This window comes from Poecile atricapillus, chromosome Z, assembly GCF_030490865.1.
Source record: "Poecile atricapillus isolate bPoeAtr1 chromosome Z, bPoeAtr1.hap1, whole genome shotgun sequence".
NCBI lineage: Eukaryota > Metazoa > Chordata > Aves > Passeriformes > Paridae > Poecile > Poecile atricapillus.
Genome location: NC_081289.1, coordinates 144,281,288 through 144,295,636, shown reverse-complemented (window position 1 = coordinate 144,295,636; position 14,349 = coordinate 144,281,288). Strand labels below are relative to the sequence as shown.

General features: G+C 48.3%; 1 protein-coding gene across 4 annotated transcripts in view; it reads left to right on the top strand.

Annotated features, from left to right (window-relative positions):
• The window catches only part of SMAD4 (SMAD family member 4), a 72,294-nt gene that overhangs the window by 45,288 nt on the left and 12,657 nt on the right, over window positions 1-14,349 (top strand). The window contains exons 4-8 of one of the 4 annotated variants that reach the window (XM_058864516.1): window positions 2,376-2,405; window positions 5,823-6,038; window positions 8,745-8,834; window positions 8,950-9,060; window positions 11,192-11,242. In XM_058864516.1, the coding sequence (XP_058720499.1) occupies window positions 2,376-2,405; window positions 5,823-6,038; window positions 8,745-8,834; window positions 8,950-9,060; window positions 11,192-11,242 (498 nt within the window). Of the gene's footprint in view, window positions 1-2,375; window positions 2,406-5,822; window positions 6,039-8,717; window positions 8,835-8,949; window positions 9,061-11,191; window positions 11,243-14,349 lie in introns of all 4 variants that reach the window. The other 3 variants (XM_058864515.1, XM_058864513.1, XM_058864517.1) reach the window with 3 other exon arrangements.

The following is a 14,349-nucleotide window of genomic DNA, read 5'->3' as shown; positions in this document are numbered from 1 at the left end:
TGTAAAAAAGTTTCTTGGTTTTTTTGTTTTTTGCGGTATTTCTTCTGTATTTTTTTTTATATTTTATGTATTTTTTTTATATTTTTTTATATTTTTTTTATTTTTTTTTTTATATTTTTATTCTTGGATTTTTCTGAGCTCTTCCAGGCCGGTTGCACAAAGTTAAAATTTGCAGTTTGGTGCGGTTTTTTTTCTCTTCTGGAAAAAGCGTCGCACTTGGTGTCTGATGCACAGAATGGCCCCGAAATACGCAGTGCTTTTATCTTTATACTTACTTTTATACTTACTTTATAGTTATCTTTATACTTTTTTTTATACTTTTTTTTATACTTATTTTATGCTTATTTTATACTTATTTTATACTTATTTTTATTTTTATACTTATCTTTGTACTTATTTTATACTTATTTTTATGCTTATTTTATACTTATCTTTTTACTTATTTTTATACTTATTTTTATACTTATTTTATACTTATTTTGTACTTATTTTTATACTTATCTTTATACTTATCTTTATACTTACTTATTTTTATACTTATCCTTATACTTATTTTTATACTTATTTTATACTTATTTTTATACTTATTTTATACTTATTTTTATACTTATTTTATACTTATCTTTATACTTATTTTGTACTTATTTTATACTTATTTTATACTTATTTTTATACTTATCTTTATACTTATCTTTATACTTATTTTATACTTATCTTTATACTTTCTTTATACTTTTTTTATACTTATTTTATGCTTTTTTACACTTTTTTTATACTTATTTTTATACTTATTTTTATACTTACTTTTATACTTATTTTATACTTTCTTTATACTTTTTTTATACTTATTTTATGCTTTTTTTATACTTTTTTATACTTATTTTATACTTATTTTTATACTTACTTTTATACTTATTTTTATACTTATTTTACACTTATTTTTATACTTATCTTTATACTTACCTTTATACTTATTTTTATACTTATTTTTATATTTACCTTTGTACTTATTTTTACCCTTTTTTTTAATATTATTTTTATATATTATTTTTATATATTATTTTTATATATTGTTTTTTTGTATTGTTTCTCTTAATGACCCAATGACCCATCTCCTCTGTGATGCACTGCGGCATTTTCTATCCAATCACTCACTATCACCCAAAAACCTCCAGGAGAAGAACATGAGGAGGAAAGAAGAAGGGACAAGGGACAACACTTTAAATCCTCTATTTCATCTCCTCTTCTCTAAACTAACTTTTTCACCCAGTGATTTAAAAAAAACTTTCTAATCTACACACATTTACACTTTCAGCTTTTTTCATTTAAGATTTGTTCTCATGTATCACCATGAGAACACACTCATGAATATTATATTATATTATATTATATTATATTATATTATATTATGTTATGTTATGTTATGTTATGTTATGTTATGTTATGTTATGTTATATATCATATATCATATATCATATCATATATTATATTATAATACATTACATTACATTACATTATATATCATATAATATCATATTATATTGTATCATATATAATATCTTATCATATGATATAATATCATATTTTATCATATTATATCATATCATGTATCATATATCATATAATATCATATCATATCATATCATATATTATATTATATTATATTATATCATATCATATATCATATCATATCATATATTAAATTATATTACATTATATTATATTATATTTCATATATTATCATATCATATATCATATAATATCATATCATATTATATTATATCATATATCATATATCATATAATATAATAATATATTATATAATTTTCATTTTTATATATTTATATAAATATATAATTTATATATATATATTTAATATATATTATTATATATAATATCATATCATATCATATCATATCATATCATATCATATCATATCAATCGTATATATTATATTATGTTGTATTCTATTCTAATATTATATTATATTATATTATATTATATTATATTATATTATATTATATTATATTATATTATATTATATTATATTACATTACATTACATTACATTATATTATATTACGTTACATTACATTACATTATATTACATTACATTACATTACATTATATTACATTATTGTTTTTGTAGATTTTATAACTAAACATCAGGAGCAAGGGCAGAGTTTGCCATTTGTTTGGTGCTGTTCCAGACCCCGGCACCGCCGGGTTTGTGCAGTTCTTGCAGCTGCCAGATGTGGTTCAGGGGATGGGTTTGTCTGGTGGTGGCAGGGATAATGAGGCACAATTCCTAAAGCTAATAAACATTTAAATGTGTTTTGATATCTCTGAGTTCACCCCTTTGTGTTCCCTGTGCAGATCTCTCGGGGCTGACGCTGCAGAGCTCAGGTGAGTAGCCCTGTGTTTCTGCCAGACCCTCAGAAAACGATGCTTTTGGCCCTCCAAAAACCCCTTTTTTCCCCCCAAAATCCATCTCAGGAGCGCGTCAGAGCAGGTGTTGAGCAGAGCCTCCAGCCAAGCCTGCTCTGGCTGCTCCCTCCCTGTGGGACCCGACAGAAAAACAAAATTATCACAGCTGAAAAGTGAAAAAACGCACCCAAAACTGCCCGCCCCTGTAGGATGTGCTAATTAATGGGGTTGGGAATGCCAAATGTGATTTAAGGAGCGTGGAACGGAAATTCCGTAATTAATTCTGCAGTTGGATAAAGGAGTCCGGTGTTCCCGCTTTGCCTGGGAGAAATTGGAGATGGCAAAAGGAATCTGAGCTGGTCAATGCTCAGTTTCAAAATTTGCTTTATTCTCCTCCCAGAGGAGGGGGAATTGCTGTGATCCAGCGATTTTAACGCCTTGTTAAGTTATTAAAAGATAATAAAAGATGCAAAGATGAGCTAGAAAACCCCCCCCCAAACATCCCCAGAAACTTCACTTGTCAATTCCCCAGAATTACCCAAAATTCCCCAGAATTCCCTAAAATTCCCCCAAAACTTCTCCAGAATTCCCCAAAATTCCCAAAAAAATTCCCCAGAATTTCATAAAAAATTCCCCAGAATTCCCCAGAATTCCCCAAAATTCCCCAAAATATTCCCCACATTTCCCAAAATTCCTGCCAGAATTCCCAGCATTCCCCAGAATTCCCCAAAATTGCCCAAAATATTCCCCAGAATTCCCCAGAATTCCCCAAAATTCCAAAAAATTCCCCCAAAAATTCCCCAGAATTCCCCAAAATTCCCCCAGAAATTCCCCACATTTTCCAAATTCCCCAAAATCCCCAAAATTCCCCAAAATTCCCCAAAAAATTCCCCAGAATTCCCAAAAATTCCCCCAAAAATTCCCCACATTCCCCAAAATTCCCTAAAAATTCCACACATTCCCCAGAATTCCTCCAAATTCCCCCCAAAATTCCCCAAAATCCCCAAAATTCCCCAGAATTCCCAAAATTCCCCAAAAAATTCCCCAAAATCCCCAAAGTTCCCCAGAATTCCCCAAAATTCCCCCAAAAATTCCCCACATTCCCCAAACTCCCCCAAATCCCCAAAATTCCCCAAAATTCCCCCAGAATTCCCCGGAATTCCCCAAAATTCCCCAAAAAATTCCCCAGAATTCCCCGAAATTCCCCCCAAAAGATTCCCCACATTTCCCAGAATTCCCCCAAATCCCCAAAATTCCTAAAAATTCCCCAAAAAATTCCCCACATTCCCCAGAATTCCCCAAAATTCTCCAAAATTCCCCAGAAAAATTCTCCACATTCCCCAGAATTCCCAAAAAAATTCCCCAGAATTCCCAAAAATTCCCCAAAATTTCCCCAAAAGTTGCCCAGAATTCCAAAAAAAATCCCCCCAAAAATTCCCCAAAATTCCCCCCAAAATTCCCAAAAAAATTCCCCAAAAAATTGCCCACATTCCCCAGAATTCCCCACATTCCCAAAATTTCCCAGAATTCCCCCCAGAAATTCTCCAAAATTCCCCAAAAAAATTTCCCAAAATTCCCCAGAAATTCCCAAAAAAATTCCCCAGAATTCCCCACATTCCCCAAAATTCCCCCAAAAATTCCCCATAATTCCCAAAAAAATTCCCCAGAATTCCTAAAAATTCCCCTAAATTCCCAAAATTCCCTAAAATTCCCCAAAATTTCCCCAAAAGTTCCCAAGAATTCAAAAAAAAATTCCCCCCTAAAATTTCCTAAAATTCCCCAAAATTCCCCAAAATTCAAAAAAAAATTCCCCAGAATTCCCCAAAATTCCCCCCCAAAATTCCCCAAAAAAATTCCCAAAATTCCCCCCCAAAAAAATCCCCAAAAAATTCCCCCCAAAATTCCCCACATTCCCCAAAATTCCCAAAAATTAAAAAAAAAATGCCCCACATTCTCCAAAATTCCCCAAAATTAAAAAAAAAAATCCCCCAAAATTTCCCCATAATTCTTCAAAATTCCCCCCCAAAATTCCCCCCAAAATTGCCAAAAAAATTCCCCAAATTTCCCCAAAAAAATCCCCAAAAAAATTCCCCCCAAAATTCCCCACATTCCCCAAAATTCCCAAAAAAATTCCCCAAAACTCCCCCCCAAAAAAATCCCCAAAAAATTCCCCCCAAAATTCCCCACATTCCTCAAAATTCCCCAAAAAATTCCCCAAAAAATACCCCAAAATTCCCCCCCAAAAAAATCCCCCAAAAATTCCCCCCAAAATTCCCCACATTCCCCAAAATTCCCAAAAATTAAAAAAAAAATGCCCCACATTCTCCAAAATTCCCCAAAATTCAAAAAAAAAATTCCCCCAAAATTCCCCCCAAAATTCCCCCCAAAATTGCCAAAAAAATTCCCCAAAATTCCCCCCCAAAAAAATCCCCAAAAAATTCCCCCCAAAATTCCCCACATTCCCCAAAATTCCACAAAAAATTCCACAAAAAATTCCCCGAAATTCCCCCCCAAAAAAATTCCCCCCAAAATTCCCCCCAAAATTGCCAAAAAAATTCCCCAAAATTCCCCCCCAAAAAAATCCCAAAAAAATTCCCCCCAAAATTCCCCACATTCCCCAAAATTCCCCAAAAAATTCCCCAAAAAATTCCCCAAAATTCCCCCCCAAAAAAATCCCCAAAAAATTCCCCCCAAAATTCCCCACATTCCCCAAAATTCCCAAAAATTAAAAAAAAAATGCCCCACATTCTCCAAAATTCCCTAAAATTCAAAAAAAAATTCCCCCAAAATTTCCCCATAATTCTTCAAAATTCCCCCTCAAAATTCCCCCCAAAATTCCCCCCAAAATTGCCAAAAAAATTCCCCAAAATTCCCCCCCAAAAAAATCCCAAAAAAATTCCCCCCAAAATTCCCCACATTCCCCAAAATTCCCCAAAATTCCCCAAAAAATTCCCCGAAATTCCCCCCCAAAAAAATCCCAAAAAAATTCCCCCCAAAATTCCCCCCAAAATTGCCAAAAAAATTCCCCAAAATTCCCCAAAAAAATCCCAAAAAAATTCCCCCCAAAATTCCCCACATTCCCCAAAATTCCCCAAAAAATTCCCCAAAAAATTCCCCAGAATTCCCCAAAATTCCCCAAAAAATTCCCCAAAAAATTCCCCAAAAAATTCCCCAAAATTCCCAAAAAAATTTCCCCAAAATTCCCCAATTGCGTCCGGGCAGGGCGAGCAGCCCGGCTCCGCTCCGCGCACACCTCGGTGCCGGCCGTGCCCTCGGGGACCCAGGGGTGCTCTCGGCCGTCCCGAAGCCGTCCGGCAGCGTCCCCGAGCGTCCGGCAGCGTCCCCGAGCGTCCGGCAGCGTCCCCGAGCGTCCCCTGTGCTGTCCCCCCTCCGCAGCTCCCTCCAGCATGCTGGTGAAGGACGAGTACGTGCACGACTACGAGGGGCAGCCGTCGCTGTCGTCGGCCGAGGGCCACTCGGTGCAGACCATCCAGCACCCGCCCAGCAACCGGGCGTCCTCGGAGCCCTACAGCGCCCCGGCCATGCTGGCCCCCGCCGAGGCCAGCACCACCAGCACCACCAACTTCCCCAACATTCCCGTGGCCTCCACAAGTAAGGGGACGGGGCTGAGCGGGGCCGCGGCGCCGTGGGGGTCTCTCCTGGCGGCAGCAGGTGGGAGCCGGAGCGGTGTTCCGGCGGCTCCCTGCCGCGGGGAGCGGCGCTGCCACGCTGCTGCGTGACAGAGGTTGGGTGTTAGGGTGTGAGAGCTGAGCTCTGACGGAGCCTCGTGCCTGTCCTGGGATAACCGCCGCAGAAATCGATGAGTTTTATTGTTGTATTACAGCAAAGAAGTGTGGTGTGAGGGGCAGCACCCGGATATCCCAGCACCCCGACATCCACAGGCGGTTCTGTAGTTTTAACGGCACCGTTTTCACAGCGGCTCTCACGGTTCATGTTTGGTGTTTCCAGCCTCGGTGCGCTGCCTCGGGGTTTTTGTTGCTTTTCTGTGCGTCTGCTGCCAGTGGAGGAGTTTGTGTCCCCGCAGCAGAGCCGCCCCCGGGTGCAGCGGGACAGCCGAGCGTCCTGCAGCTCATCCCCACCAAAAATGTGTGAGCAGGGCTGGTTTCACCAGCAGATCCGAGCTCTGGTGACACCATGATCTGATAACCCCCCTTTTCCTCTCAGCTGATGGCTTTCTGGCTCAAAGTGCCGATGCTGTGTCTTTATTTGTGTCCAGCAGAGATAAAAGGGGTGTGGGTCGTTAATTGTGCTAATTGTGCTGCCCTTGCACCGCGGTTTGTAGTGGTAACCTCTTCTCTTTGGTGCCATAATCGTCAGAGGCGAGTGGATGTGACAAAAAAAACCCACAAAACCAGCTGGTTTTTATGTTTTACTGCAAGTTGTGGATGTGTTAAATTCTGCCAGCCACACCAGCTTGAGAGCGCGAGGGTAATTGTGGAAGTGTTGATAAGTTCAGCGTTAATGGCTGAGCTGAAGCCTTTTGCAGTCGGATTCTGTTCACCTGAAATAATCCACAGTTTCAGTCTTGGATAATTCTTGGGATATTTATTTGGGAGGAAAGAAAGAAAAGAAAAAAAAAGAAAAGCAGAAAGAAGCAGGGTGTTTCTGAGGCCAGCGCTGTGTGCAGGTTTATGATTGAGGCAGTGTTTATAAAAACAGAGCGCTGCTGAGATTGTTTTGGAGGAGCAGGAATGTAAGCAGGTGTTCTCCTGGGGAACAGCAGCTGAAACACCTTGGGAACAGGCTGGAGCTGCTGCTGCTGCTGCTGCTGCTGCTGCTGGCCTCTTTGGGTTCACACTGACCCCATAACCAGCTGAGGAGGTGATGGAGGTGTGTTCCCTTCTCCCCTCCAGCTGCTGCTGGTCTCTCTGGGTTCACACTGACCCCATTCCCACAGGTGATGGTGCTGTGTCCCCTTGTCCCCTCCCTCTGCTGCTGGTCTCTCTGGGTTCACACTGACCCCGTTCCCACAGGTGATGGAGGTGTGTCCCCGTGTCCCCTCCCTCTGCTGCTGGTCTCTCTGGGTTCACACTGACCCCGTAACCAGCAGAGGTGATGGTGATGGTGATGCTGTGTCCCCTTCTCTCCCGCTGCTGCTGGCCTTTTTGGGTTCACACTGACCCCGTTCCCAGCACAGGTGATGGTGCTGTGTCCCCTTCTCCTCCCATCCCACTGCTGGCCTGTTTGGGTTCACACTGACCCCATTCCCAGAGGAGGTGATGGAGGTGTGTCCCCTTGTCCCCTCCCACTGCTGGCCTCTCTGGGTTCACACTGACCCCGTTCCCAGAGGTGATGCTGATGCTGGTCCCCTTCTCCCTCCCGCTCTGAGAAGCGAGGTGTGAGCGCAGCGAGGACGGGGCCGAAGGTCCGAGTTCTCACCGCTCCCGGAGCCCCAGGGGTGTCCGAGCGACCCGCAGCCACCGCTGCCCGGCGTTGTGCCTCGGGTTTCCCGGCGGGTGGGGAGAAGCAGGAGGTCCTGGCAGGGGAGCTGTGGGAGCTGTGTGGCGCAGTGCCTGTGGTACAGGGTGTGTTCCCCCGGCCAGCAGCACCGATCTGGTGCGGATCACGGTCCTGGGAGGGAGGAGTGGGTGCTGTGTGGCACAGGGTGTGTTCCCCCGGCCAGCAGCACCGAGCTGGTGCGGATCACGGTCCTGGCAGGGAGCCATGAGAACCGTGTGGCACAGGGTGTGTTCCCCTGGCCAGCAGCACCGAGCTGGTGTGATCACGGTCCTGGCAGGGAGGAGTGGGAGCTGTGTGGCACCGGGTGTGTTCCCCTGGCCAGCAGCGCCGAGCTGGTGTGATCACGGTCCTGGCAGGGAGGCTGTGGGTGCTGTGTGGCGCAGTGCCCGTGGCACAGGGTGTGTTCCCCCGGCCAGCAGCACCGATCTGGTGCAGATCACGGTCCTGGCAGGGAGCCATGGGAACCGTGTGGCACAGGGTGTGTTCCCCCGGCCAGCAGCGCCGAGCTGGTGTGATCACGGTCCTGGCAGGGAGGAGTGGGTGCTGTGTGGCACAGGGTGTGTTCCCCTGGCCAGCAGCGCCGAGCTGGTGTGATCACGGTCCTGGCAGGGAGCCATGGGAGCCGTGTGGCACAGGGTGTGTTCCCCCGGCCAGCAGCGCCGAGCTGGTGTGATCACGGTCCTGGCAGGGAGGAGTGGGTGCTGTGTGGCGCAGTGCCCGTGGCACAGGGTGTGTTCCCCTGGCCAGCAGCGCCGAGCCGGTGTGATCACCATCCCAGAACCTCCATCCATAGGTAGTGTGTTCTTTCAGCAGGTCAACCTCCCAGTATATTGACAGGTAGCCATAGTGATGGACTGTTAGAGCTTGCTTCAGGGCCGGCAGCTCAGCAGGATGGGTTCACAGCCCAGCCAGCCACTTACCAGCACAGTGAGTATGGCGCTGCTGTGTCCCCTGGGCCCGCTCAGCCCGCGTTCCCGGCGCCCAGGAGCAGCAGAGCAGCCGCAGGCAGCGCCGGGCACAGCCGCACGCCTTGTCCTTGCAGACAGTACCACCAGCTGGACCGGGAGCCGCACGGCCGCCTACACCCCGACCATCCCGCACCACCAGAACGGACACCTGCAGCACCACCCGCCCATGCACCCCGGGCACTACTGTGAGCACCGCGCGGGGACACCGGCACGGGTGTCGCTGGGTGTCACTGTGTGTCACTGTGTGTGTCACTGTGTCGCTGTGTCACTGTCTGTGTCACTGTTACTGTGTGTGTGTCACTGTGTGTGTCACTGTCTGTGTCACTGTCTGTGTCACTGTGTCACTGTCTGTGTCACTGTGTGTGTCTGTGTCCTTGTGTCCTTGTGTCACTGTGTCACTGTGTCAGTATGTGTCACTGTGTGTGTCACTGTGTCACTGTCTGTGTGTCACTGTGTGTCACTGTGTGTGTCCCTGTGTCCCTGTGTGTCACTGTGTCACTGTGTCACTGTGTGTCACTGTGTCCTGTGTCACTGTGTGTCACTGTGTCGCTATGTGTGTCCTGTGTCACTGTGTCTGTGTCACTGTGTCACTGTCTGTGTCACTGTCACTGTGTGTCACTGTGTCACTGTGTCACTGTCTGTGTCACTGTCACTGTGTGTCACTGTGTCCTGTGTCACTGTCTGTGTGTCACTGTGTGTCACTGTGTCACTGTGTCACTGTCTGTGTCACTGTCACTGTGTGTCACTGTGTCCTGTGTCACTGTGTCTGTGTCACTGTGTCTGTGTTCTTGTGTCTTTGTGTCCCCATATCCCTGTGTCCCTGTGTCCCCACATCCCCGTGTCCCCATGTCCTCATGCTGGGGCCACAGCTGCTCAGGGATCTCCCCACGTTCCCCCCGTGTCACCAAAGCACCCCAGAGAGCCTCAGTGTCCCCTGCAGGGCCTGCCCCAGCACACAGGGACACAGGGACACAGGGACATGGGGACAGAGGGACACGGGGACATGGGGACACAGGGACACGGGGACACAGGGACATGGGGACATGGGGACACAGGGACACAGGGACACAGGGACATGGGGACATGGGGACAGAGGGACACAGGGACACAGGGACATGGGGGCATGGGGACAGAGGGACACGGGGACATGGGGACACAGGGACACAGGGACACGGGGACACAGGGACATGGGGACACAGGGACAGGGACATGGGACAGGGACATGGGGACAGAGGGACACGGGGACACAGGGACACAGGGACACAGGGACACAGGGACAGAGGGACACAGGGACACAGGGACATGGGGACACAGGGACAGGGACATGGGACAGGGACATGGGGACAGAGGGACACGGGGACACAGGGACACAGGGACACAGGGACACGGGGACACAGGGACACAGGGACATGGGGACAGAGGGACACAGGGACAGAGGGACACGGGGACATGGGGAGTCAGCTCATGAGAGCGTTGCCTCACCGACTCAGAGATATTTTTCATCGGTGAAATAAAACAACAAACGGTTGTATTTGGGTACAGGAGGTGGGGTGGGGAAAAGCAGTGCCCAGGCTGCTGGTGTAGGGGTCCAGCAGCGCAGGAAATGCAACACTGGGCTGCAGGGGGTGAAAAACACTCACACACAAATGAAAGATTCCTAAATGCTGTAGCAGAAAGCTGGAACAGTTTATTCTGTAATAGAGTTTTTATTAGAACATTTATTTTCTGTATTAGAAATAGATCAGATATCCTAGTCCAGCTCAGCTGCCTGCAGCAGGTGTCGATGGTGGAGGGCAGAATTTCCTGTAAATTAACCTCGGAACGTCTTTCCAGCCAGCCTGTGCCGTTGTTAATAGCCACCCCTCGATTCCTGGGGATCCCACTTGACTCTTTGTCAGCACTGCCCATAAATGATTTTCAGAATTCATATTGGCGGTGCCACGCCGAGCTTTCCTCGGCTGCCGCCTTCCCTGGCCCGTCAGAGCCGCCTGTTTTGACACCTCCCTGCCCTGACACCTCGCTGCAGGAGCTGCTGTGCTTTGAATACTTTGGGTTTCCTCCCTGCTGCCTCGGGGACCGCCTTCCCAGAGGGGACAGAACAACCTGACCCCCACACCGTGTGCAGCTCATTTTTCTTTAGAAAAACATCTTCTTCTCCGGGGTTTTTCCCCTCCCGAGTGGGTGTTGGTGGCACTGGACAGCTTGTTCTGTGACCCACGAGGCTGACGAGGGGTGGTTTCCTGGGAGAGCAGTTTTAGGGGAGAAAAACCTGGTTTTTTTGCTGCTGTGGAACAAACCTCGTGTTCTCTTTTCAAGGGCCAGTCCACAACGAGCTCGCATTCCAGCCTCCTATATCCAACCATCCCGGTGAGTAGAGCCTGAGACGCGGTGGGAGATGTGAGAGATGTGTGCCGTGAGGAGGAGAGCAGCCTCAGTGCCATAAAACTTAAAAAACATAAAGCCTAAAACATAAACTGGGTTCATTCGGGGTTTGTCCCGTCCTTTTGGGACACCGCTGCCAGCCGGGTTTGGTTCTGTGCCACCACCAGAGCCCCCCGGGACCCTCGGCACAGACAGACCCCTGGGCCCCCTGTCCTTCCTGTGCCTTCCCATCAACTTGAGAACTTGTCCCTTCTCGCTGGGGCAGCTCTCTCTGTTGTGTGTTTAAAAGGTGGTATTTTGTGCTTAACAGGTGATATTTTGTGCTCAACAGGTGATATTTTGTGTTTAACAGGTGATATTTTATGCTCAACGGGTGATATTTTGTGCTTAAAAGGTGATATTTTGTGTTTGACGCTGCTCCCTGCAGAGGAGCAGTGAGACGCTCAAAAAGCCAAAAGGTTGAACTTGCCAGCAGTAAAATGTTGGTAACTGCTGGGCAGATGTAGCTGGATTTCAGGTGGAATTGACACTTTTGCAGTGTTTGAGGTTGTTTGGTGTCTCTCAGGGTGTTGATTTCATCCTGCTGAGTGCTGCTGTGGCTGCGCTGGCGGTGTCCAGGCCAGGCTGGATGAGGTTTGGAGCAGCCTGGGACAGTGGAGGTGTCCCTGTCCTCGGCAGGGTCGGGATGAGATGAGCCCTCAGCTCCCTCCTAGCCCAGCCCATTCTGGGATCCCACGGTTTGGGAACTCCTGGGAAGGTTTTCCTGCTGGGAACGGATCCCTGCGGCCAGCACGGGCCCCCGGAGCGCACCCAGAGCGGGGCTGGTGGCAGTTTGGGGCTCCCGGGTGTCCTCGGGGAGCAGCCCTGGGCACACAGCCAGCTCTGGTGGCACAGCGGTGACCGAGACCCGCCGGTGCTCTCAGCCCGCTCCCAGCGCGTGTTGGGGCTCAGAGGATGCTCCAGGGACAGCGGCTTCCCTGGCAGGGCCTTTCCTTTGGGGCCCGCTCTCCACAGGAGCTCCTCTGATTTCAGAACACGGCGTTGTGTTCTGCTCCCGTGTTCTGTCCCGTGCTCTGCTCCTGTGTTCTGCTCCCGTGTTCTGTCCCGTGCTCTGCTCCTGTGTTCTGTCCCCTGTTCTGTCCCGTGTTCTGTCCCCTGTTCTGTCCCCTGTTCTGTCCCCTGTTCTGTCCCCTGTTCTGTCCCCTGTTCTGTCCCATGTTCTGTCCCCTGTTCTGTCCCCTGTTCTGTCCCCTGTTCTGTCCCCTGTTCTGCTCCCGTGTTCTGTCCCCTGTTCTGTCCCATGTTCTGTCCCCTGTTCTGTCCCGTGTTCTGTCCCTTGTTCTGTCCCTTGTTCTGTCCCGTGTTCTGTCCCCTGTTCTGTCCCGTGTTCTGTCCCGTGTTCTGTCCCGTGTTCTGTCCCCTGTTCTGTCCCCTGTTCTGTCCCGTGTTCTGTCCCCTGTTCTGTCCCCTGTTCTGTCCCCTGTTCTGTCCCGTGTTCTGTCCCCTGTTCTGTCCTGTGTTCTGTCCCGTGTTCTGTCCCCTGTTCTGTCCCCTGTTCTGTCCCCTGTTCTGTCCCCTGTTCTGTCCCCTGTTCTGTCCCGTGTTCTGTCCCCTGTTCTGTCCCGTGTTCTGTCCCCTGTTCTGTCCCATGTTCTGTCCCCTGTTCTGTCCCGTGTTCTGTCCCGTGTTCTGTCCCCTGTTCTGTCCCCTGTTCTGTCCCGTGCTCTGTCCTGTGTTCTGTCCCCTGTTCTGTCCCCTGTTCTGTCCCCTGTTCTGTCCCGTGTTCTGTCCCCTGTTCTGTCCCCTGTTCTGTCCCGTGCTCTGTCCTGTGTTCTGTCCCCTGTTCTGTCCCCTGTTCTGTCCCCTGTTCTGTCCCCTGTTCTGTCCCGTGTTCTGTCCCGTGTTCTGTCCCCTGTTCTGTCCCCTGTTCTGTCCCGTGTTCTGTCCCCTGTTCTGTCCCCTGTTCTGTCCCGTGCTCTGTCCTGTGTTCTGTCCCCTGTTCTGTCCCCTGTTCTGTCCCCTGTTCTGTCCCGTGTTCTGTCCCGTGTTCTGTCCCGTGTTCTGTCCCGTGTTCTGTCCCCTGTTCTGTCCCGTGTTCTGTCCCGTGCTCTGCTCCCGTGTTCTGTCCCGTCCCTGGCGCTCTGCACGGACAGGACCGCTGGGACATCTTGGGTCTGCCTTTCCCGTGCCCCACTCCCCATCTCCAGGGGTGCAGACGTCAGGGGGATCCCTTCCAGGCACAGGATCCTTCTTGGAAAAGGGGAAAACGCTTCCAGGTGCTGGATCCTTCCTGGAAAAGGGGAGAACTCTTCTGAGGTGCTGGATCCTTCCTGGAGAGGAGGAAAACCCTTCTTGAGGTGCAGGATCCTTCCAGGAAAAGGGGAAAACCCTTCTGAGGTGCTGAATCCTTCCTGGAGAGGAGGGATAACCCTTCCAGGTGCAGGATCCCTCCTGGAGAGGAGGAAAACCCTTCCGAGGTGGAGGGTTCTTCTTCTTGGAAGGGTTTTCCTCCTCTCCAGGAGGGATCCTCCACCTGGGAAGCGTTATCCCCTTTTCCAGGAAGGATCCAGCACCTCAGAAGGGTTTTCCTCCTCTCCAGGAAGGATTCTCCACCTGGAAGGGTTATCCCATTTTCCAGGAGGGATCCTGCCCCTGGAAGGGATCCCCTGACGCCTGCAGGCTGTGTCAGAGGTGTTTGGAGCCAGCCCAGCCACGCACAGCCATGCGTGTGTCACTCTGGGAGCTGAAGGGAATGTGATACTGCAGGATAAAACCTGTCTGGAGGGACAAACTACACCCCTACAAAAACCTGTAGCACTGCCGTGTGTGCTCGAGCAGCACGGAGCCCGAGGGTGTTTGCTGCAGGGTGGGGTGTTGTGGGGCTGGCAGGGTGAGTGTGTCAGGGTGAGTGTGTCAGGGTGAGTGTGAGTGTGTCAGGGTGAGTGTGTAAGTGTAAGTGTGTCAGTGTCAGTGTGTCAGTGTCAGTGTGTCAGTGTGTCAATGTGAGTCTGTCAGTGTCAGTGTGTCAGTGTCAGTGTCAGTGTGTCAGTGTCAGTGTGTCATTGTGAGTGTGACTGTGTCAGTGTGTCAGT